Here is a 25,388-nt window from a genome sequence, read left to right on the forward strand (position 1 = left end):
ACTGTATGAAAAATTTCCTCTTTAATAAATGGTGCTGCTAAGGCAACAGAAGGCTTCTGGGTAGGTGTGCCATGGCTCTGAGCCCAGAGGAGACCTCCAGATCAGTGCACCACAACTCACAGGCAGCAGGAGGCTTCTGGGTAGGCATGCTGTGGCTCCCAGCATAGAGGAAGCTTCTAGGTAGGCATGCCATGGCTCTGAGCCCAGAGGAGACCTCCAGATTGGAGCACCATGACTCCCAGCCAGCAGAAGCATTCTGGGTAGATATGCCATGGGTCCAAGCCCAGAGGAGGTGAGCCATATGGGTGCCAGGAACACAGACCCACCCTGCACACACACACCCCACCCCACCATCAAAATGAGAAGACAGGTAAACAAGCCACAGGACCAGACTTCCAGATCACCTACAGCAACCCCAAAGGGAAATGAGATGGAACACTCTGATACTCAACCACCTGGACTCCCTGAACTAGCAATAAAAGAGGAACTGGAAAAAATGAAATCAGAAATAATTTCTCACATAACAGCAAAGATCGTGCCCATAGTGCAAGACATGATTAGTAAATCTAGAGAAGATAGAGATAAAATAATAGAGGATCAGAGGAACATGATGGAATCCCAACATAGGAAACAAATTGAATCCACAAATCAGATGCAAACAGATTTCCAGGAGATTAAAAACTCCATTGAAAGTTATGCAGCAGAATGAGCCAATGGGAAGACAGAATTTCAGATATAGAAGATAAGATTGCAATTAGTGACCAGGAAAAGAAAAAATTCTTGAAAATTTTAAGGAACTGCATCCCAGTTCCTCGCCATGCCACGATGAGATCCCAGGAGCAGCTTGGAAACCCACCTCCATCTGGCTTTCCTCTCTGCAGGTCAGCCAAGCAGCATGAAGCTCCTTGGCTGCTTCCCGATTCCTGGCCATGCCACGGTGAGGTCCCAGGAGTAGCTTGGAGACCTGCCTCCATCCGGTGCTCCTCTCCAAGGGTCAGCCAAGCAGCATGAAGCTCCATGGCTGTGTCCTAGTTCCTGACCATGCCATGGTGAGGTCCTGGGAGTGGCTTGCAGCCTCACCTCCATCTGGTGCTCCACTTAGCCATGTGGGAGCCTGCAAGGCCCAGTCCCCACCCACCCCACCTTCTGGCTCTTCTGCTACCTGGTCCCAAACTACAGAGGAACAGGGGATTATACTTCACATATTTAAATGTGATAGATTAATAACTACCACAAATTGTCATTTCCTAAGCTGGGCTTGGTGCTATGGTATTGCTGATTGTATCATTTGGCCTAACATGTTGTGATTGATGTAATCAGTTTTCTTCCCTGGTATAAGGAAAATAAAATAGCCTCATAGTCATTAAGGACTCAAATCTAAACACAAGCCATATCTGGAAGACACCTCTGAAAAGCAATAATGATTTAAAACTTCACTGAAAGACTACACAACAGAAAGAGCCAATGTGAGGACAGAATTTCAGATATAGAAGATAAGATTGCAATTAGTGACCAGGAAAAAATAGTTTCTTAAAAATAGTAAGGGACCATGAGAAATCAATCCAGCAGCTGCTAGATGATGCAAAGAAGAATAACATAAGACTGATCAGACTCAATGAAGAAACAGGACAGAGTGCAGATGACATAAGAAGAATGATCACAGAAGTTATGGCAGAAAACTTCCCGAGCAGGGGAAAAGAACTTGAAATACAGATAAATGAGGCATAGAGGACTCCAAATAGCCTTGATAAAAAAAAAAAATCAACACATAGGCATATAATAGTTAAGATTCCAGAAACCCAAGATAAGAACAAAATTGTACAAGCAAATATGGAAAATAAACAAACCACATACAAAGGAAAACCCATCAGAGTCACAGCAGAGTTCTCAATGAAAACTCTAATCTCAAAAAGAGCTTAGAGTTTGTATTTCAAAGGAAAACAGCCTCCACCCAGTTTGATATAACCTGCAAAACTACTTTTCAAACTTGATGGTGAAATAAGATACTTTCATGAAAGAGCACTTTAGGAACTTCATGAATACTAAACCAGTACTCCAAAAATTTTTAGACAGTACTCCAGGAAAACACAATGAGGATCACAATGCTAGAAAGGAGAGCAGAATGAATCCATCAGGTGCACAAGAAATTAAACACAAAGGGGGAGAATCCAAAAAAAAGAAAAAGTTAAGGCAATGATAAGTCAGTATTCATCAGTTATAAGCATCAATGATATTGGTCTCAATTCACCAATCAAAAGAAATAGACTGGTAGAATGGGTCAAGAATCAAGATCCAACAATATGCTGCACACAAGAAACACACTTAATTCAAAAAGAAGCTCATAGACTGAAAGTTAAAGGGTGGATAATGATAGTCCATGTGAGAGGAACCCAAAGAAAAGCATGAGTAGCTATCCTATTTGCAGAAAAAATGGACTTCAAGCCAAAAAAAATAAGACAGATGAAGAACTCTACATCCTTGCAAAGGTAAAATCCAAGAGGAAGAGATGACAATCATAAATATGTATGCACCAAATACTAGTGACCCAACTATATAAAACAAATATTAACAGACCTGAAAAATCAAATAAGCACTAATCCAATAGTAGTGGGAAACCTCAATACCACATTGTCACAAAGGCATACATCAACTAGAAAAAAAATAAGCAACGAAGTACTAGAACTCAATCAAACTATTCAACAAATGAATTAACAGATGTTTACAGAGTGTTCCACCCCACAAAATCAGCATACACATTCTTTTGAGCTGCATATGGATCATTATCCAAAATAGGCCACATACTTACTTATAGAATATGTTTAAGAAAGTGCAAAGGAATTGAAGTTATTCCCCTGTATATTATTAGGCCATAGTTTGATGAAATTGTAGAACAATACCAAAAGAAACTGCAAGAATTTCATAAACACATGGAAACTGCCCAAAACACTTCTGAATAATCAGTGGGTCACACACTAAACTAAAGAAGAAATCGGAGAGTTCCATCAAATAAATGACAATGACAATACAACATATTGGAATCTATGGGACACAATGAAAGCAGACTTATGAGGGAAATTCATCACAGTAAATACTCACATTAGGAAAACAGAGAAAGCCCAATTAAACAACCTGATATGGAACCTCAAGCTTATAGAAAAAGAAGAGCAGGACAAACCCAAAACTCATAGAAGGGAGGAAATTATAAAGATCAGGGCAGAAATCAATGCACTGGAGACTAAGAGAACAATAGAAAAAATAAATGAAGCCAAGAGTTGGTTCCTCAAAAGAATAAACAAATTGACAAACCCTTAGCCAACCTTATCAGAAAAAGGAAAGAAAAGGCCCAAATCCATGCAATTAGGAATGAAAATGATGAAATTACAATGAGCACAAGAGAAATCCAGAGAATCATCAATACCTATTTTGAGAACCTATACACCAATAAGAGGGAAAACAAAGAAGAAATGGACAGATTCCTACATATGTATGAATTACCAAAGTTGAATGAGGAAGACCTAAAAATTCTAAACAACCCAGTATCAATCAATGAAACTGAAAATGTAATTAAAAACTTACCAACTCAGAAAAGCCCAGGTCCTGATGGCCTCATTGCTGAATTCTACAAGACATTTAGAGAAGAAATACTGCTATTAATGTTTAAACTCTTCATTAAAATTGTAAGGGGTGCAACACTCCCAAATTCATTCCTGGAAGCAAACATCACCTTGATCCCCAAAGCAGAGAAAGACCCAACTGAAAAAAGAGAACTATAGGCCAATCTCACTAATGAAAATAGATGCAAAATTCCTTAATAAGATACTGGGAAACAGAATGCAGAAGATCATCAAGAAGATCATACACCCTGATCAAGTGGGATTCATACCAGGAATGCAGGGATAGTTCAACATATGCAAACCAATAAATGTAATACACTATATAAGTAGAGCCAAGGACAAAAAACATATGATCATCTCAATAGATGCAGAAAAGGCATTTGACAAAATCCAACACCCATTCATGATAAAAACCCTCCAAAAATTGTAGTAGACGGCTTTTACCTCAATGTGATAAAAGCCATCTATGAAAAACCAACAGCCAATATCAGACTAAATGGTCAAAAACTGAAATCCTTCACACTAAAATCAGGAAGCAGACAAGGATGTCGACTATCACCAATTCTGTTCAATATAGTTTTGGAAACATTAGCCACAGCAGGTAGACAAGAGAAAGAAATAAATGGAATAAAGATAGGAAACAAAGAAGTCAAATTGTCATTATTTGCAGATAACATGATACTCTATATAGAAGACCAGAAGAACTCCACCAAAAGTCCTCTAGACTTAACAACCAAATTCAGTAAAGTAGCTGGATACAAGCTTAACATATAAAAATCAATTGCTTTCCTCTATATGAACAACAGACTAAATGAGAGAAAAATAGGTCAAACAATTCTTTCCACAATACTATCCAAAAAACTGAAATACCTAAGAATCAACTTAACAAAAGAAATGAAAGACCTCTTCTCTGAAAACTATTGCACTCTGAAAAGAGAGTTTGAAGATTATATCAGAAAATGGAAAGATATCCCTTGCTCCTGGATAGGAATAATCAATGTAGTAAAAATAGCCATACTTCCAAAACAGATATGTAGATTCATGCAATCCCAATTGACATTCCAGCAGCATACTTCATGGACCTTGTGAAAATAATCCAAAAATTCATTTGGAACAAGAAGTGACCTAGAATAGTAAAAGCAGTTCTAGGCAATAGAGATATGGCAGGGGGTATCACAACTCCCAACTTGAAACTATACTACAATGCTACTTTAATACAAACATCATGGTACTGGCTAAAACCAGACCTAAGGACCAGTGGAACAGTTTAGAAGATGCAGAAACAACTCCAGAAACATTTAGCCATCTCATCTTCAACAAAGGAGCCAAACACCCTCACTGGAGGAAAGATAGCCTCTTTAAAAAATGGTGCTGGAAAAATTGGGTTTCAACTTGCCAAAAACTAAAACTAGACCTATATCTCTCAGCATACATTAAACTAAAATTGAAATGGATAAAGATCTAAATATTAAAACAGAAATGCTGAACCAGCTAAAAGAAAGGTTAGGTAGAACTGTTGAAGACACTATTGCAGGAAAATATTTTATGAACAGAACCTCAGTTGCCCATGAACTAGCACAAACCATCAACAAGTGCAATCTCTTCTTATTAAAAAGCTTCTGCACAGCAAGAGAAACCACCAACAGAGTGAAAAGACAATCCACAATGTGGGAAAAAATTTTAACCTGCTGTTCCTCAGATGAAGGTTTACTATCTCAAATCTTTAAAGAACATAAAAAAAATCAGACCTCCAAAATTTAAAGACCGAATCCACAAATGGGCATCTGACATGAACAGACATTTCTCAGACAAAGAAGTAGAAACAGCAAATAAACATGAAAAAATGTTCAACATCACTTGTCATTAGAGAGATGCAAATGAAAACAATGCTGAGATTCCACCTCACCCCAGAAAGAATGGTTGCTATCATTAAATCAACCAATGACAAATGCTTGTGGGGCTGTAGGGAAAGAGGGACACTGCTCCACTACTGGTGGGAGTGTAGACTGATGCAACCACTGCAGAAATCAGTATGGAGATATCTCAAAGAATTTGTACTGGAAGTCCCATTTGACCCACTATTCCCCTGCTGAGTATCTTCCCCAATGAATTAAAAGAATCATAACACAGTGATATACATGCACCCATGTTCATAGCCACACAATTTGTAATAGCTAAAATTTAGAAGCAGCCCCATTGCCTATCAACTGGAGGCTGGATAAAAAAATGTGTTTTTCTACAAAATGCAGTATTCCTCAGCCACGCAAAAAAAAGGGAAATTAGAGACATTTATTGCTAAATCGATGCACATTGAGGTGATACTCTTATGTGAAATAAATAGGACACACGTGTAAACACCAAAGAGTTTCTCTAGTGTGAGAAACTGAAAGTGTAAATAAGGACAAAAAGGTATAACAGATAATGTAAAATAGGAAGAAATAGGGCAAAGGGGAAGGGGAAGTCAGAAGAGTAGGGGAAAGAAAATAAGGGAATGGAATTAATATGAGAAAATTTAAAAATGGAAACAAAGCCTTTGTCAATAGGGGGAGATGGAAGGGTTGAAGGGAGAGCTGGGGAATGGGGAAAAAATAAGAACCAAGAGAGATTATGTAAAAATGCATACTTTCCAATGATGAAAGTCATTATATTGCATATATAAAATGCACCAATAAAATTAATTTTTAAAAAGTTTATAGAGGGGATAAAGAAAATAGATGGGTTTGAAGAGGAAATAACCCAAAAGCTCCCAGAAATTTTGTCAATATACTCTCAGTAAATTTCAGGGAAATAGGTAATAAGCTGAATGAGCTAATCAAACACCTCAAAACTTGAGTGTCATATTAAACAAGGATACAGAATCCACAAAAAGGTGTCAGACAGAAATACCTGAAATATAAAGTTGCATAAAATCCATAAATTGCAGAAATGACCAATGAGAAGACAGTGTTTGAAATTGAGGACAAAATATTCAATTTCAATGAGATACTCAAAGAAGCCACAAAGACAATAAGAAAACAAGAGAGGATTACCCAGGAAGTAATAGGTGACAATAAGAAGATCAATTTAAGGCTAACTGGAGTTGAGAAAACTAGAAGATAACACAGATGTATTTACTAACATGTTTACAGAAATCAAAGAAGAAAATTTCCCAAATATAAGAAACAAGTTTAAAATACACAAGTAAGTGAGGCTTACAGAACTCCAAACCAATATGGAAAAAAAAATAACTCACCATGGCATATCCTTATTAAACTTCCAGATATCCATAAAAATCCTAGAATTCTAAAAACAATCAGAGAAAAATTAAAAATTGTGTATAAATATAAACCAAATAGAATCATAGCAGACTTAACATAAACCCTAATTGCCACAAGAGCGTGAAGTATTTCAAACCTTAATAACAAATAACTGCCACCCCAGATGAGCTTATTCAGCAAAGCTATCATTCAAAATTGATGGAAATATAAGGTATTTCCATGAAAAAGACCAGCTCAAAAGGTATTTGAGTGCTAAAACAGCACACAAGAAAATACTTAAGGATATTCTTGGCAGAAATAATGAAACTGACACAGCTGAAAACAGAGAAACGAAAACTCTAAATCAGGGATGCATCAAAAAATGTCAAGGAAAGAAAAACAAAGAATTCACTAACAGAGAAAGAAGGCAATGATAGCAAATAATCCACAGATCATAGTAATATTTCTCAACATTAATGCTCTCAACTATCCAGTTAAATGACATAGATTGACAGACTGGATCAAAAACTAGAATCCAACAATCTGTTGCAGCCAAGAAACATCTAATCCAAAATAATATTCATAGATTAAAAATGGAAGGATTGAAAATAATATTTCATGCATCAGAACCCTGAAAATAAGCAGTCATATCAATTCTAATATCAGACATTGTAAACATCAAGCTAAAAGTCATTAGAAGAGACAAAGAAGGTCACTATATACTAGTTAAGGGAATAATACAACAGTAAGAGATAATATTGACAAACATATATGCATAGAATACTAGAGCACCTATCTTAATAAAAAATTGCTGAACTTAAAAGATAAATTCAACAAATAAATGCTAACACAATCATAATAGGTGATTTTAACACCCCTTTAACTTTAACAAAGATTTCACAAAGATTTTAACTTTCACAAAGAGGTAGATCAACTAAACAAATAATCAATAAGAAATATCAGCTGAACCACACCTTGAACACAAAGACCTAATAGATATTTACAGAGCATTCCACCCCTCTATAACAGACTATACATTCTTTTCCACAGCATATGGTACTTTTTCCAAAATAGATCATATACTAGTCCATGAGGCCTGCTTAAGTAAATATAAAAGAATTGAAATTACCTCATGCACCAACAGAACACTGTGCAATGAAAATAGAAATCAACTACAGAAGAAATTTTCGAAAGGCAATAGCTCCTGGAAAATTAACAATAGCTCCTAAGCAACCAATGGGTCACAGAACAAATCAAAGAAATTCAAAAATTTATAGAATTTAATAACAGTAACTGTAAAACTCACCCAACCTCTAGAACACTATGAAAGTATTTCTATGAGGAAGACTGACCATAATCAATGCCCACATTAGGAAAATAAAGCAAGCCCAGATAAATAACCTCATGAGAAATCTTAAAATACTTGAGAAACAACTACAAACCAGCTCCATGCCAAATTTAATTAGGAATATTTTTGAAATCCAAAAGCTAGTAACTACTTTAAAAAATTATATTCCAAGAAATTAGAAAATTTTGAAGAATGGGTTCTAGATATATAATAGTTACCAACACTAACTCAAAAAGACATAAATATGATTAACACCCCAATGACAAGCAATGAAATAATAACTATAATAAGGAATCTACCAACTAAAAAAATCCCAGGACCTGATGGATTCACCGCTGAATTTGACAAAACCTTTAAGAATGTTTTGTCAACAATACTCCTCATCACTAATGAAATAACGGTGAGGGAGAGGAAAGCGAAATTATACTGGATGCATTCTGACATCTCAGGGTGCTAATGTTCTCCTGTGTAAAGTGGGGAGGAAAATATTATACAGTTTCCTTACAGAGGTTTGAGAAGAATTATATTCAACAGTTGGAGTCAGCAGACTATCACTTAGTGGCCAAAGCCCATGCTTGCCTGTTTAGCAGGACCCACAAGCCAAATGAGTTATTGAGAGGACTGCCCTCACCACCCCAGCACCATCATGAAGTAGGGCGTAGCAGTGCCCCCACCACCCCTGCATTTGGCCCCTTCGCAAGGAGGGCTGCACACCCAGACTGCTGCACTGGCCAGGTGAGTATCTGGATCTACACTACAGAGGCACCTGGGGCCATACAGGCCATGGTTATGAACTCCAGAAGATAGAGGAGAAGTGAAAAACTGAGAGAAGGCCCCTCTGAGGCTCCTTGGTGAAAATTGAAGTCCACTTGGAAAGTAAAGAAAATCTCTGTAATAAAGTTGCACTGGACTACTGTGGTTGGTAAGTTGGTGGGATCAGCACCTCCCATCAGAACCCAGACTTGCTTCAGGGAAAGGGCAGCTGAAACCTGCAGTAGAAACATGCAGAGTTCAATCCTGCAGGGGGTCAGAGAGCTGAACTTGGGCCTTGCAACCAGAAATCAGCCTGAATCTCAGTAGACTACAGCTGGCTAGCTGAGACTAATTGACTTAGATCTGCACACTGCTGCCCATATTGCCTATCACGACAGCAGTGACATACCCTGAAGGAGGAGGCCAATTTGTCTTTTGGTCTTTTTCACTCTCTCCCTTCTCATTCTTCACTAGTCTCCCATTTTGTTCTTGTTCTTGTCCTATTTCTGATTTTTATTCTCTCTCTTTTCTTCTCTCAATTGTCATTAAGGTGAATACAACTTCTAGCTTCCTGATTGCTAATAGTTTGTTCTGATCTTCTCTTTGTTCCTTCACTGTCTTTTCCTCGTCTTCAACAGTTTCCCAAACTTTGGATGATCTTCCTGTGTCTTCTAGCCTCACTTCTAACCTTTCCCTCTCCTAGCTCTGTATCCCTCCTCCCAACTCATACATCCTCATCCCAAAGGGTAAATTTGCTATATTGAAGGGTTTATTTACTACAAATATATTTTTGGATGGTCCTCTATTTTGATCTAGTTTACACAGTTAAAGGTGTTACATTAATAGCTACCACATCATTTTCAAAGATGTGCTCAATGCTATTGTTGATGCTGATTGTATCACTTGGGCTAAAGTGCTGCGATTGATCTAATCAGTTGTTCTTCCTGGTATACTGGAAATGAGATTGCTTAACAGTGCTTAGAGAATCAAAACCTACAGACAAGCTTTATCTGGAAGACACCTCTGAAAAGCAATCATTCCATAAGTGTTCTAAATACAAGCAATAATGATACTCACAATAAGCAATATTGAAGTATCAACCCAGGAATTAAACCAAAAATAGCACCACCAACAAAAATAGAAATGAGAAGACTGCTAAGCAAGGCTCTTACAGACACTTCCAGCTCACCAAAGGCAAATCTGTGTGGAAATGAGGTGAAAAAATCTGATAATCAACCACCTGGACACCCTGAACTGATAGCACAGGAAGTAACAAAACAGATGAATGAGGCTCTAGAAAAATTCAAAACAGAAATAATTTCCCAGATAACTACAGAGATGGTGAGCAGAATGAAAGACATGGACATGATTAGTGACTCTAGAACAGAAATGGACAAAAAAACAGATGAACTCAAATCCATAATGGAAGCCATGAATACCATGCATAGGAATAAAATGGAAATCATGAACACCCAATATAGGAAAGAAACAGAATCCATGAAACAAATTCAAACAGATAGCCAGGAGATTAAAAACACTCAAAGTTTTTGCAGCACAATGAGCCAATGTGAAGACAGAATATCAGATATAGAAGACAGGATTGTGATTAATGAACATGGAAAAAGAGATTTCTTGAAAATAGTAAGGGACTATTAGAAATTGATCCAGTAGCTGCTAGACGATGCAAAGAATAACACAAGACTAATAGGAATCCACAAAAAAAAGAAGAAAGTACAAATGACATAAAAAAAAATAACTGTTCACAGAAGTGATAGTAGAAAACTTCCTAAGCAGAGGAAAAGAATTTGACATACAGATAAGTGAGGAATATAGGACTCCAACTACCCATGATCAAAAATGCTAAACCTAGACATATAATAGTCAAGATTCCAGAAACCCAACAGAAGAACAAAATACTACAAGCAGTGAAAGAAAAGAAACAAGTCACATTCAAAGAGAATACCATCAGAATCACAGCAGACTTCTCAATACAAACCCTCAAGGCAAGGATAGCCTGGAGTGAAGTATTTCAAGCCCTAAAAGAAAACAGCTTCCAAGCTAGATTGATATATCCTGCAAAACTATCTTTCAAAATTGATGGGAAAAAACTGCTATACAGATTCAATGCAATCCCAATTGAAATCTGAGCAGCATACTTCATGGATCTTGAGAAAACAATCCAAAAATTCATTTGGAACAAGAAGAGACCCAAAATAGCAAAAGCAATTCTTGGTAACAGAGATATTGCAGGGGGAATTACAACACCCAAATTGAAACTATACTAAAAAGTTACTGTGATTAAAAAAAAAAAAAAACCCAGCTCAGTAGTGGCAAAGAAACAGACCTGAGGACCAGTGGAACAGATTAGAAGATGCAGAAAAAACTCCAGACTCACACAGCCACTTCATCTTCAACAAAGGAGTCAAACACCCTCCCTGAAGGAAAGATAGCCTCTTTAATAAATGGTGCTGGAAAAATTGGGTTTCAACTTGTCAAAGACTAAAACTAGACCTATATCACTCACCATGCACTAAACTAAAATATAAATGGATTAAAGATCTAAATATTAAAACAAAAACACTAAACCATCTGGAAAAGAGTATAGGAAGAACTCTTGAAGATATTAGTATAGGAAAATATTTTATGAACAAAACTTCAGCTGCCTGTGAACTAGCATAAACCATGAACAAGTGGGATCTCTTCTTATTAAAAAGCTTCTGCACAGCAAGAAAAATCACCAATGAACAACCCACAATGTGGGAAAAAATTTTCACCAGCTGTCCCTCAGACAAAGGTCTACTATCTCAAATCTGTAAAGAACATAAAAAAGTCAGACCTCTCAAATTTAAAGACCCAATCCAAAAATGGGCATCTGAAATGAACAGACATATCTCAGACAAAGAATTAATCATACCACAGTAATATATGTGCACCCATGTTCATAGCAGCACAGTTTGTAATAGTTAAAACTCAGAAACAGCCCAAATGCCCATCAACTGCAGACTGGATATAGAAAATTAGTTGGTTTTTTTTTTAATAAAATGGAGTGGTACTCAGCCATAAAAAGTGAGAAATTAGAGACATTTATTGCTAAATGGATCACATTGAGGTGATACTCTTAAGTGAAATATATAGGATACACATGTGGAAATACTGAATAGTTTCTGTAGTGTGAGAAACTGAAAGTGTAAATAAGGACTTAAAGGTATAATAAGTAATGTGAAATAGGAAATAAAGGGGCAAAGGGGAAGTGAGAGGGGCAGGGGAAAGAAAAGGGAGCAGAATTTATATGAGAAAATGAAAAAATGGAAACAAAGTCTTTGTAAATAGGGAGGGATGGAATGGTTGAAGAGAGGGAAGGGGAAGAGGGAAAAAATAAAAACCAAGAGAGATTATGTAAAGATGAAAATTTCCAATGATGATTGTCATTATATTTTATACCTAAAATGCACCAATAAAGTAAAAATTTAAAAAAATTTATGGGAAAATAAGATACATCCAAAACAAAGAACACCTGAGAAACTTCATGAATATCAAACCAGCATTGCCAAACAATTTAAAACAATATCCTAGAAAAAAATCAATGAAGGTCACAACTCCATGAGGCCCAACAGAGTGAAGCCATCAGGCATGGCAAGAAATCAATGGAAAAGGGAGGCAAAATAAAAAATAAAAGAGTCAACAACAAGAAAATACTATGACAAGGATAATTCAATCCATGTAAGTTATTACCATCAATGTTAATGGCCTCAATTCACCAATCAAAAGAAATAGACTGGCAGAATGGATTAAGACGAAAAATCCAACAATATGGTATATACAAGAAACATACCTAGTTCAAAAAGAAATTCATAGACTGAAAGTAATAAAAGGATGAAAAACATTTCTCCATGTGACAGGAACCCAGAAAAAATAGGTGTAGCTATCTTATTTGCAGACAAAGTAAATTTCAAACCAAAACTAATTGAGAGACAAAGAAGGTCACTACATCCTTGTAAAAGGAATGAGCCAAGAGGAACAGATGACAATCATAAATATATATGCAACAAATACTAGTGCACCAAACTATATAATGGACATGAAAAACCAAATAGGCACTAACGCAAATGTATTGGGGGAACCTCTATACCCCAGTGTCACAAATAGCTCATCTAGACAAAAAGTCAACAATGAAACACTAGAACCGAACCAAATGTTTGAACAAATGAACTTAATAGATGTCTAAAGAATACTCCACCCTACAAAATAAGCATTTACATTCTTTTCAGCTGCACACAGGTCATTCTCCAAAATAGAGCACATACTAACTCATAAAACTTAAGTAAATGCAAAGGAATTGAAGTTATCCCTTGTATATTGTCAGATCATAGTGCAATTAAATTGGAGGCCAATAGCATAATAAACAGTAAGAACTCCAGAAACACATGGAAATTGAATAACACTCTCCTGAACAACTAATGGGTTACAGGAAATTAAAGAAGATAATAGACAGTTTCTACAATTAAAAGATGATGCCAATACAACATACAGGAACCTATGGGACACAATGAAAGCAGTGCCATGAGGAAAATTCATAGCTGTGAATCCCCATACTAGGAAACCAGAGTGAGCTCAAATAAACACCCTAATACTGAACCTCAAGCTCCTAGAAATAGAAGAGCAAGACAGACCTAAAACTTGTACAAGGGAGGAAAATATAAAGATCAGAGCAGAAATCAATGCAATAGAGACTAAGAGAATGATACAAAAAATCAACAAATCAAAGAATTAATTCTTTGAAAGAATAAATAAAATCAATAAACACTGAACTAACCAATAAAGAAAAGGCTCAAATCCATGCAATTAGGAATGAAAAAGGTGATGTCACAACAGATCCAGCAGAAATCCAGAGTATAATCAATACCTACTTTGAGAACCTGTACTCTGATTAAATGGAAAACACAGAAGAAATGGATAGATTCCTAGATACATATGAATTACCAAACTTGAATGAAGAAGATATAAAAATTCTAAATACATCAATTTCAATCAGTGAAATTGAAAACAATTTAAAATTTAGCAAGAAGGAAAAGCCTAGGTCCTGATGCTTCACTGCTGAATTCTACAAGATATTTAAAGAACTATTGCCAGTACTCTTTAAACTCTTCAGTGAAATTGTAAGGGAAGCAATACTTCCAAATTCATTTCTAGAAGCAAGTGTTACTTTGATTCCAAAAGCAGAGAAAGACCTAACCAAAAAAGAGAACTCCAGGCCAACCTCCCTAAAGAACATAGATGCAAAAATCCCCCATAAGATATTGGCAAACAGAATGCAGAGGGTCATGAAGAAGATCATACACTCTGACCAAGTGGGATTCATCCCAGGGATGCAAGGATGATTCAACATATGTAAATCAATAAATGTAATACACTGTATTAACAGAGTCAAGGACAAAAAGCATATGATCATCTCAATAGATACAAAAAAAGAATTAGACAAAATCCAACACTCATTCAAGATAAAAAGAAAACCCTAGAGAAAATTGAAATAGATGGTCTTTATCGCAACCTGATAAAGGCTATCTATGAAAAATCAACAACAAATATCACACTAAATGATCAAAAATTGAAAACTTTCATGCTAAAATTAGGAAAAAGACAAAGATCTCACTATCACCACTCACGTTCAATATGGTTCTAGAAACATTAGCCAAAGCAATCAGAAAAGAAAAAGAAATGAAAGGAATAAAGATAGGAAAGGAAAAGTTAAATTCATTAATTGTGGACTACATTAGACTATACATAGAAGACCCAAAAAACTCCACTGAAAGACTTCTAGGCTTAATTGACATGTTGAGTAGAGTAGCTGCATACAAGGTCAACACTCAAAAATCAATAGCCTTCTTGTATACAAATAACAGGCTCACTGAGAGAAAAATTAGGAAAACAATTCCTTTCACAACAGCATCCAAAAAAATGAAATATCTACCAATCAATCTAATTAAGGAAGCAAAAGACCTCTACATTGAGAACTGCAGCACTCTGAAAAAAGAGATTGAAGGGGATATAATAAAAGTGAAAATGGCCATACTGTCAAAACTGCTATATAGATTCACTGCAATCCCAATTGAAATTGCAATAGTATATTTTATAGAAATAGAGAAAACAATTCAAAAATTGATTTGGAACCAGAAGAGACCTAGAATAGCAAAAGTAATTCTAGGCAACAGGGACATGATAGGGGTATCCCAATCACCGACTTGAAACTATACTATGAAGCCACTGTGATAAAAACAGCATGGTACTGGCAAAAAAACAGACCTGAGGATCAGTGGAACAGATTAGAAGATGAAGAAACAATTCCAGACATATTCATCCACCTCATCTTTGACAAAAGAGCCAACCACCTTCACTGGAGGAAAGATAGCTTCTTTAATAAATGATTGGAAAAACTGGATCTCAACCTGCCAAAGATTAAAACTAGTCCCCTCTCTTTCACCATGCACTAAACTAAAATCAAAATGGTTAAAAGATCTGAATATTAAAAGAGAAACACTAAACTGGCTAGAAGATAAGTTAGGTGAAACTCTTGAAGACATTGGCATAGGAAAAGACTTTATGAACAAAACCTCAGTAGCATGGGAACTAGCACAAAGAATCAACAACTGGGATATCATCCTATTAAAAAGCTTCTAGACTGCAAGAGAAACCACCAACAGAGCTAAGAGACTGTAGGAAATGGTAGAATTCGGGTATCTAGTTGTAAGAATAGATCACAAGAAGTTTGTTAACTAAGGGAATTAAGTTGTTTCTGGGAAATTCCACAAGTCTGTTTGTTAAAAGAATGCCAGAAAACTTTGAGACCTTGTAAAAGTCTCACAGGAGAAAAACAGGTTTTCCTAGTTTTCTTATTTACCATTTTCTGGGATCAAAGGACCGCGACCCAATGACTCTATGGGTGGTAAGAGAGATATGACTCACTATGCACATCTGTGATGTTTATGGTGGGCTGGTGGGCTTGATTTTGGCTAAAGTTGTCCTGTTCTCTTGATACTATCTGATAAGAAGAGGGCTGCAGTGTGCTCTTTGATGTATGGGATTGGTGAATGGAAACAGGGGACTTGTAAATTCTCTTGTAGCTTTTATGAGTCACTTAAAGTCACTGGTTATCATCAGAGGTGAAAATTAGAAAGACAATAGCCAGAATAACTAAGCTGCTTTTCTGCATGTATAAAAGCCTTGCTTCTTTCCTTTGTGATTGTCAAATGGTGCCAGAGGAATTAAACTGCTGTTTGTCCCCCAGGCTGTCTCCTTTTCTTTCTTTAAAAGTCAGAGCTCTCCGAGGTCTCCCAGTCTCCCTCTAGAGAGACCAACAACAAGAGACAACCTACAATGTGGGAAAAAAAATTTAGCAGCTGCACCTCAGACAAAGGACTACTATCTAGAATATACGAAGAACTTTAAAAGATCAGACCCTCCAAATTAAAAAACCCAATTCAAAAATGGGCATCTAAAATGAAAAGACATTTCTCAGAGAAAGAAGTAAAAGCAACAAATAAACACACAAAAACATGTTCAACATCACTGGTCACTGGAGAGATGGAGATGACAACACTGAGATTCTGTCTTACCCCAGAAAGAATGGTTGTTATCAAGAAATCAACCAATAACAAATGCTGGCAGGGTTGTGGGGAGAAAGGAAACCTTTTCCATTGTTGGTGGGAATGCTGACTGGTGCAATCACTGTGGAAATCAATATGGAGACACTTCAAAAACTAGGATTAGAGGTTCCATTTGCCACAGCTATTCCCCTGCTAGGTATCTTTCCATAAGAATTAAAAGAATCATACCACAGAGATATATGCACAGCCATGTTTATGGTGTCACAGTTTGTAATAGCTTAAACTTGGAAATAGCACAATTGTCCATCAACTTGGACTAGATAAAGAAGATGTGGGTTTGTTTTTTTTTATAATAATGAGTACTACTCAGCCATAAAGAATGAGAAACTAGAGACATAACTAAATGGATGCACATTGAGGTGATACTCATAAGTGAAATAAATAGAACACACATGTGTAAATACCAAACAGTTTATTTGGTATGAGAAACTGAAAGTGTAAATAAGGGTCAAATGTATATTTTTTTTCAAAATGTATAATTTATAATGTGATATAGGAAGAAAAGTTCTAAAGTGGAAGGGGAACTGGGAGGGGTAGGGGGATGAAAGAAGGGAAAGGAAAAAAATATGAGAAAAGGAAAAAATGGAAACAAAGTCTTTGTAAATAGGAAGGGGTGGAGGGGTTGAAGGGAGGGCAAGGGAATGGGGAAAAATAAGAAGCAAGATACATCATGTAAAGGTACAAGTTCCCAATGATGAATGTAACTGTATTGTATACCTGAAATTACCAACAAACTCAATGGAAAAAAAGAACTACTACATTGCCCAATTATCCTACTTGTAGATTTATATTCCAAAGAAATGGAATCAGCACATTGAAGAGATCTGGGGCTATTCCTGCTCATTGCAGAGATATAAAGAATAGCCAATGAATAGTCATGCATATGTATTCAATAGATGAATGGAAAAAGAAGTTATGATTAATATATCATAACACACATATATACTTGTATCTGCTGTGAAATAGTCAGCCTACAAAAATAGAGAAATCCCACTGTGTGTGACAGCAACATGTTTGGTGACATTTTGCTAGGTGAAATAAGCCAGTCATAGAAGAACAAATTCATGATTTCACTTATATGCAATATATAAAATAGTAAAAATCAGAGGCAAAGTAGAATGCAGTTTTTCAGTGGCTGAGAGAAAGGAAATTAGGAGTTCCTATTCCATGAGTACAAATTTTCAGTTATGCAAGATTATTAGAGATCTTCTTACAGTATTGTACTTTTATTTAATAATACTGTACTGTATACACAAAAATGTAAGGGAATAGATGTCATGTTAAGAGTTACTTTATATCACTATGAAAGAAAAATAATGGAAAGATTTATATGAACTCTTTTGGAAATGTATATTTTCATATAAAGCTGTATGAGTAAGGCAAGATGCTGGAAAATGATATATCAAATGACCATATTTAGGGTTCAAAAAATACACACACACACACACACACACATGCTCTATTAAGTGCCTGGACAAATATCAGCAAATTTGTTAAACTAGGTGTGGTGGCTTACATTTATAATCCTAACACTCTGGGAGACTGAGACACAAAGATCATAAATTTGAGCCCAGCCTGGGCAATTTAGCAAAACTCTTGGGGAATTCAGTTGCAACCACTAGTATTCTTTCCATATTGTCTCTGATGGATGATGTTAGTTAGCTATAGTGTCCTCTCTTGATTGACTTGATTTTATACAATTAGTTTTGATGGTATAGACCTGAGGAATGGTTCCTGAAAATTATTCTCTTCCTTCAATCTCAGATTGGAATCATGGATAGTCTGAATCCCTTGAATCCTCAGAGATGGTAGTCCATTTGGCCTTTTCATTCTCAAGGGAGCCATTTCTAAGTCCTAGAAATATTCTCCAAATTTGTAGGAGTAGACCCCAATAAATATTCTAAATTGTTCAGTAAATATATTTTTCTTCTTTCTTGTGTCAAGAAAGTCCTTTGTGATAGCATGTAATCTGGATTAAGATAAAGTTTTAAGTGATTTCTTCTGTGGATCTGCTTGAGAATGAACACTAGCTCTACCTGTGTTTCATCTTCAGAATGAAGTGAGTCTTAAATTTACTGGGAACTACTGTGGCTGAAAGTGCAGACAAGGACATTCTTTGAAAAAATGAATACAAAAGAGATCTGGTAAAAGGCCTAGGGGAGGCTTTAGGAGGACTCCAGAAAGCTTACAGGGTTAGAAAAATTTTTCAGAAGACATATTTAAGAGCCTAAAAGGTTAGAATGTTTCAATTACTTAGTAATTTTTGGTTCTTCATATCAAGTGAAATAAGTGGAACTGTGTTCATCTAAAATTTTCATTCCTTTCTTTCTAAGATTCCTGTCAGTTGGACCACATTGGTGACACCTCAGCAAACCTAAAGAAGCCATTGTAGTGCAAGAAAATTTTCACTAAAGTTTTTCTAGCAAAAAATAATAGGACAATGGTGGGTTGGTAACAAGAGGTGTTTTTTTTTGTTTTTTTTTTTTTTTTCTGACTCTCTAGTTCCCATGAGATAAACAGGATCTAATAGAAAAAAAATAGTCCTTATAGAGAGTCAAAAAGGATTTGCATCCTATGGAGTCTGAGAATAATAATATCTACTCAGAATGAAGACTAAAGACCTTCCAGGAAATAATAGGACTCTTCATAATAGCTGAGAAATGGATATAACCTGTCAATCAACTAATGAATGAGCTATGAACATGTAATACATGCATAAAACAGAACAATATTTATCAAAAAAGAATGAAATCCTGCCATTTGTGATAACATAGATGGAATGGGAGGTCATTTTAAGTGAAACAAAGCACAAAAAGACTAGTACCATGTGATATGACACGTGACATCTAAAAGAATTGATCTCATGAAGATCCAGAGCAGAATGCCAGTCACCAGAGGAGGGAGAGAGCAAGACAGGTGGAGAGATAAGAGGTTGATCACTGGGTACTAAATTAACAATGAGATAACTGCAAAAAGTTCTGCTGTGTTATTGCACAATAGGATGACTATAGATAAAATATTCTATATTTTTAAAAGTAAGAAGAAAGCATTTAAAAACTTTTGAGGAGATAGATATATTTAACCTTATTTAAACATTACCCATTGTGTCTGTGTATCAAAACATTACACATTAAACCTCTCATTTAATTTTTCTATGTAACATGTAAAGTAAATTTAATTTTTTAAAAAGACTGGACCTCTATCCAACTTCAGAGGGTATATTCAAAACCTTAACAAAATATTTATTCTCATTGTGCTTTAGTGAACATTTGCACAGAAAACTGAATTTTGGAGTTAAATAAGCCACTTATTTCACAAACAAACAAGCACACAGTCTGAAAACAAAGGTTTTAGTGCAAGAGGTCTGCTGTCATGTAGAAGGATCTGATTTTAGTGACAATCCAGATCTGAGTCTCAGTACCAAGAAATGTCAAATAAAACAGGAGCCAAACAGAAGTTAAAATAGTGAACATAAATTTAATTCAGAAATATTTCAATAAGAGAAGAGAGGTAGCAATATAAAAGTCAGCTCCAGGACAGCACAAACAAGTGGGCATTATGTCAAGAGGCAGAGATGTGGATGGAGAGAAAATTACTAAGGAAAGTTATCGAACCTAGGGAAAATTGTGGTTGAATCAGAACAGAGAAGGCCAAAGTGATCAGACAAGTGTTGGAAAGAAACATTTTTGATATCAAAGGTGATCAAGTACTGAAACCAAGAATTTCTTGATTAAACTTCCTTTATAGCATTATTGGCTAAAACTTGATTGTAGAAGAAAGTACACAGGTAAATCTGGGAGAAGTTTTAGAAGCCTACCCAAAATTTTGCCAAGCAAGCTCTTTGTCAGTAAAAGATTCATATATGTATTTTAAATTATATGTATAGTACACATATACAGTTGATGACATGATGACACTTTAATAATAAGTACTTCAATATATATCTCAAAAGAACACAACCATTTCTTTCCATAGACATGTCATTATTGTATCATAGAAATTTAACATCATATAACATACACATCATATTCAAATTTTTCCAATAATTATGAAATTATCTCCCATGATTAATTTTTAATCTAGTATTCAAGTACTGATCATTAATCACTTTCATTTGTTATCACTTTTAGTTCCCTGGCATCTAGAAAAATTATCTTTCATTTTTGGCTTTATTGATGTTTAAGTTTTCAACTGTTTGGTTAGATGTTTTATAAAGTATCCTGCAAGGTGAAAAATTTTTGATGATTCCTCATGACTGAAGTTAAGTACTATGACAATAGTAAATGCACTATGTCTTTGTATGGCATAAGAGACTCATGATGCCATTTTGTCTTGTTACTGGATTGAAGATGCTTAGTTTCATAATTTGTTAGGAAATGTTTTCCAGATCCTTCTATGGTAAAGACCACTTGTTTGTTTGTTGATTAATATCTAATCTATAGGGTAATATATCACTGTGTGAATTTTCTGTTCATCGGTAATTTTTAAGTAATGGTGGCATTATCTTTCCTGGAATTAAATATCACACTTGGAAGTAAAAAATAGTGACCAATTACTATCTGACTTCATTTTAGAAAAGAACTTTATCACAAAGTCTTTTGCTTCAAATAAACTTTTAATAAAATTTAGAACCATCTCAGATTTATAGAGAATTACAAACTATGGAATAATCTCATATATCACACCCCCACTTCAATGTATTATTGACATTTTATATTAGTATAATGATTTCATTAAAATTAGTAGCCCAATATTGATAAATTATTAGGCACTGAATTTATTGATACTTCCATACTTCATATCTAATATCCCTCTATTACAAGATTCCATGTAGGATACTATATAATATTTCATGTCACTGTAGTTTCTTCTTAATCATATCAAAGATCATCTAAATTTTCTCCTACATTGTCTTCTGGAAATTGTGTGAGGTAATTGTTCATTCAGACCTATGATACATTTTAAGTTAATGTTTGTGAAATAAGTAAAGTAGGTGTCTATGTTCATATTTTTAGTATATGGACATCCAATTCTTTCAGCACCATCTGTAGAAAGTCTTTCCTTTATGCATTTATTTCTGCTCTGTTGTGAAGGATCAGTTGACTGTATTTGCATGGCTCTAGTCTAACCTCTATACTCTGTTCCCTTTGCCTATAAGTTTGTTCTTTCAAAATACCATGCTTCTTTGATTACACTGATGTTAGTGCAGGGAAATACCCTTAGGAATTGATGGAAATTTTAACTTCAGAAAGAAAGGCACATAATTATTCTCACTGGACTGCAAGAAGATACTGAATTTTCATTCTTTTAATCCCAAATGTTTAGAGAGCAAGATTATATATATATATATATATATATATATATATATATAATATATATTATATATATATTATATATAATATATATATATAATATATACATAGTTAAACACTAGACCTTCACCATAATGCAAACAGTGCATTTTCAAAAAGCTCCTCTCAGTGAAATCTAGGTAAGATAAATATTCTAACTTTTAAAAACTTTTAATTTTAGCAATCATAAATATTAGATTCCCTGAATTATTTATTGTTTCTATAAATCATAAATTTTAACTGCTATCCTTATCCTTCTAGTTCTCAAAATTGTATGACATAGGGAACTAGATGTATATACTATAATGTAAGACTGATTCTGATTATAAGAAAGAACAAAACATTCATGCAAGATTTAAAAGTTTTAAAAAAATATTTCAGGCATGTACATTGAAACTTTTATCTAATTTAAATAATTACATGGGTTTTACTGAATATTTTAGACCAAACAAATTTCTAGTGATTTTATTTTGATATTTTGATTATGGAAAACAAACCCATTTTGACCATAGGATTTATATGATTAGATTTGTCAAGCTCTATGTCCCAGTGGGCCACTAAGCAGTAAGAGAAAAAAGGCATTTAAAGCAAAACAAAATTTTAATTCAAAAATTCTTTAAGACTTAACGGGCATTCTTCTTCATGAGTGTTAAAAATCTCAAGTAAAGAGGGGAGCCTACCTTTATTGGCCTTTATGATTTTCCCCTCAGAAAAAGACAATTTCAATGAAACAAACATCTGCTGATGATTCTGAATTTTTTTCTTGTGGACTCCTCTTAAAAATTAACAGTATCATTGTACATAGCAAAGAGATTCCTAAGTATCATTAGTAGAACACTGAAAAAATGGTCAAAATCCAAGATAAAATATTCAAGTTCATTGTGTTGGAACTAAGATTGGAATTAATTTTGCCTTTCACCACAGCATTTTAGAGTTCCTTTAACAGATATATGTGACAACTAGTCACAAAACATTTTAAATAAAAAAATTGTTTAGATACCTGTGAGCAAATAAAGCAAGAAATTGTGGATTGTGTGCATATAGAAGATAAGGCCCCAAATTCAGAAAATAATATCAGTGTGTTCTGCAATATTTAGGAAAAACTTTATTAAGTAGCTTTGTCTGCAAATTATGATATACAAAAAAGAGAGACTCTAGAATACTTGGAAAAAATCAGTAGGAATGTAGTGTAGAATATTCATGTTTAACCCGGGTGTGGTAGTGCATGCCTGTAATCCCAGCACTCTGGAGGCTAAGGCAGGAGAATCGAGGAGTTCAAGGCCAGTCTGGGATATATAATGAGTTCAAAGCCATCCTGAACTACATAGCAAGGCTCTGTCTCAAGAAAAAAAAGAATAACAGTGTTTATGAAAATGAGTGTGAGGGCCAGGGATTTAGCTCAGTTTTTCCGCCACCTGCTTCTCAAGCACAAGGTTCCAAGTTCAATCCCTGGTACCCCCCCACACTCTGAAAAAAGAAAGAAAATGATTGTGACATTGGAAAAGGTTTAAGACAAGTGATGATCTATAAACATTTATTTATTTAGCTTTCCAAGATAATTTTTAAAACATTGAAGTCTCCTTATTAGTCCTTTGCTATCTTTGTGCAATCTTTAAGACATAAATTTAACATATCTGTAATGTGCTTTATTAAAATATTTTCTCCTCTAGCAAAATGTAAAAAACTTGTTTTCACAATAGCTAAAAATAAGCATTTAAAGAATTTAACTTGATTTTACATTTATTTTGGAGATCTAAAAATGCTGATGATAAGCTTATCTTGGAACAATAAGCCAAATATAAGGGTCCAATATTTTACACTGTTCTTGCATAAATAAATAAAGATAACCTTTATCCACCTGAATAATTTTCCTAACATTATCAACATATTCTTGTGAATTTCCAGAGTCAAAGTGTGGGGTCATAGATTTTGACACTTTAAGAGAACAAATATCCCCTAATATATATAGCTTATTCCAGAGACTGCACAGGATGCTTAAAGGTTAAGCTTTTATGAAAGAAACTGTAAAAACACAATTATATTATCTCAAATAGAATCTTATATCTTCATAATTTCTCAACAGATAAGATAGAGATAGACGATTGAAGAAAACCACTCCGCCACCACGGAATTCATCGTCATAGGACTCATAGATTACCTAGACCAAAAGACACTTTTGTTTATTCTGTTCTCTGCCATCTACCTCATCACCATGGTGAGTTTGGTGGCCTTGATTTACATGGAGTGTCGTCTTCACACACCAATGTACATCTTTCTTGGCAACCTGGCTCTGATGGACTCTTGCTGTTCCTGTGCCATCACTCCCAAGATGTTAGAGAACTTCTTCTCTCAGGACAGAAGGATTTCCCTCTATGAGTGCATGGCACAGTTTTATTTTCTCTGTCTTGCTGAAACTGTAGACTGCTTTCTTCTGGCAGCAATGGCCTATGACCGCTATGTGGCCATATGCAGCCCACTGCAGTACCACAGCATGATGTCAAAGAGACTCTGCATTCAGATGATCACAGGAGCCTACATAGCTGGAAACCTGCATTCCATAATTCAAGTGGGATTTTTATTTAGGTTAAGTTTCTGTAGGTCTCATTTAATCAACCACTTTTTCTGCGATGTCCTTCCATTATATAGACTCTCCTGTGTGGACCCTTATATCAATTTTTTAATGATATTTATCTTTTCTGGATCCATTCAAATCTTTTCTATTACTATAGTTCTAATCTCTTACTTCTATATACTTTTTACTATATTCAGAATGAAATCCAAAGAGGGAAGAGGCAAACCCTTATCTACTTGTGCTTCTCATTTTTTGTCTGTGTCAATGTTCTATGGTTCTCTTCTTTACATATATATTCATCCAAGTTCTATTAATAAAGTTGATAAAGATATACCTGTTGCTATTTTTTATACTCTAGTGATTCCTCTATTGAATCCTTTTATTTATAGTCTAAGAAATAAGGAAGTGATAAATGTTATGAAAGGGGCTATGAAAAAAGGCAATTTTTGTAACATACTGAGAAATTATCATCTCCCTTGGAAAACTGATTGCAGTTCACAGTAATTCTGTCTGTATGTAAAGATATTGAGACATGAAAAAAGTAACTTTGAAATAAAATATTCCATTATTAGATTATGGTAGTATTTCAGTCAAATTAGTTTGGAAAAGAGATATTCTGCTAAAATGTGCTTCAAAATTTAAAGTACTATAATCCATCAGAATTGAACTAAATATTCATGTCAGATTGTAGTTAGCCACAAGTTTGGAAACATTCAACAGGTTCTAGGAATGAAAAAAAATATACATAGCCTCTATTTAACTTTGGCAAATTTCCTGAATGTTAAATCCTAATAAAATTGATAGTTGAAGCAAAATGGAGCTGAGGATGACCAGAGTCAATGTTTCCAGAAAT

The 25,388-nt window shown here is 34.9% G+C and overlaps 1 protein-coding gene across 1 annotated transcript; it reads left to right on the forward strand.

The window, feature by feature from the left end:
* Nucleotides 1-825: 825 nt before the first annotated feature.
* LOC147830410 (olfactory receptor 5K3-like) lies at nucleotides 826-25,039 on the forward strand. The gene is made up of 2 exons (XM_087207575.1): nucleotides 826-993; nucleotides 24,062-25,039. The coding sequence occupies exons 1-2, from the start codon at nucleotides 826-828 to the stop codon at nucleotides 25,037-25,039; spliced, it is 1,146 nt and encodes a 381-aa protein (XP_087063701.1).
* The last annotated feature ends 349 nt before the right edge of the window (nucleotides 25,040-25,388 follow it).

The sequence above is a fragment of the Heterocephalus glaber genome, unplaced genomic scaffold, assembly GCF_053883595.1.
Source record: "Heterocephalus glaber isolate CG9 unplaced genomic scaffold, H.glaber_assembly_v1.0 deba00000122, whole genome shotgun sequence".
NCBI classification, from domain to species: domain Eukaryota; kingdom Metazoa; phylum Chordata; class Mammalia; order Rodentia; family Bathyergidae; genus Heterocephalus; species Heterocephalus glaber.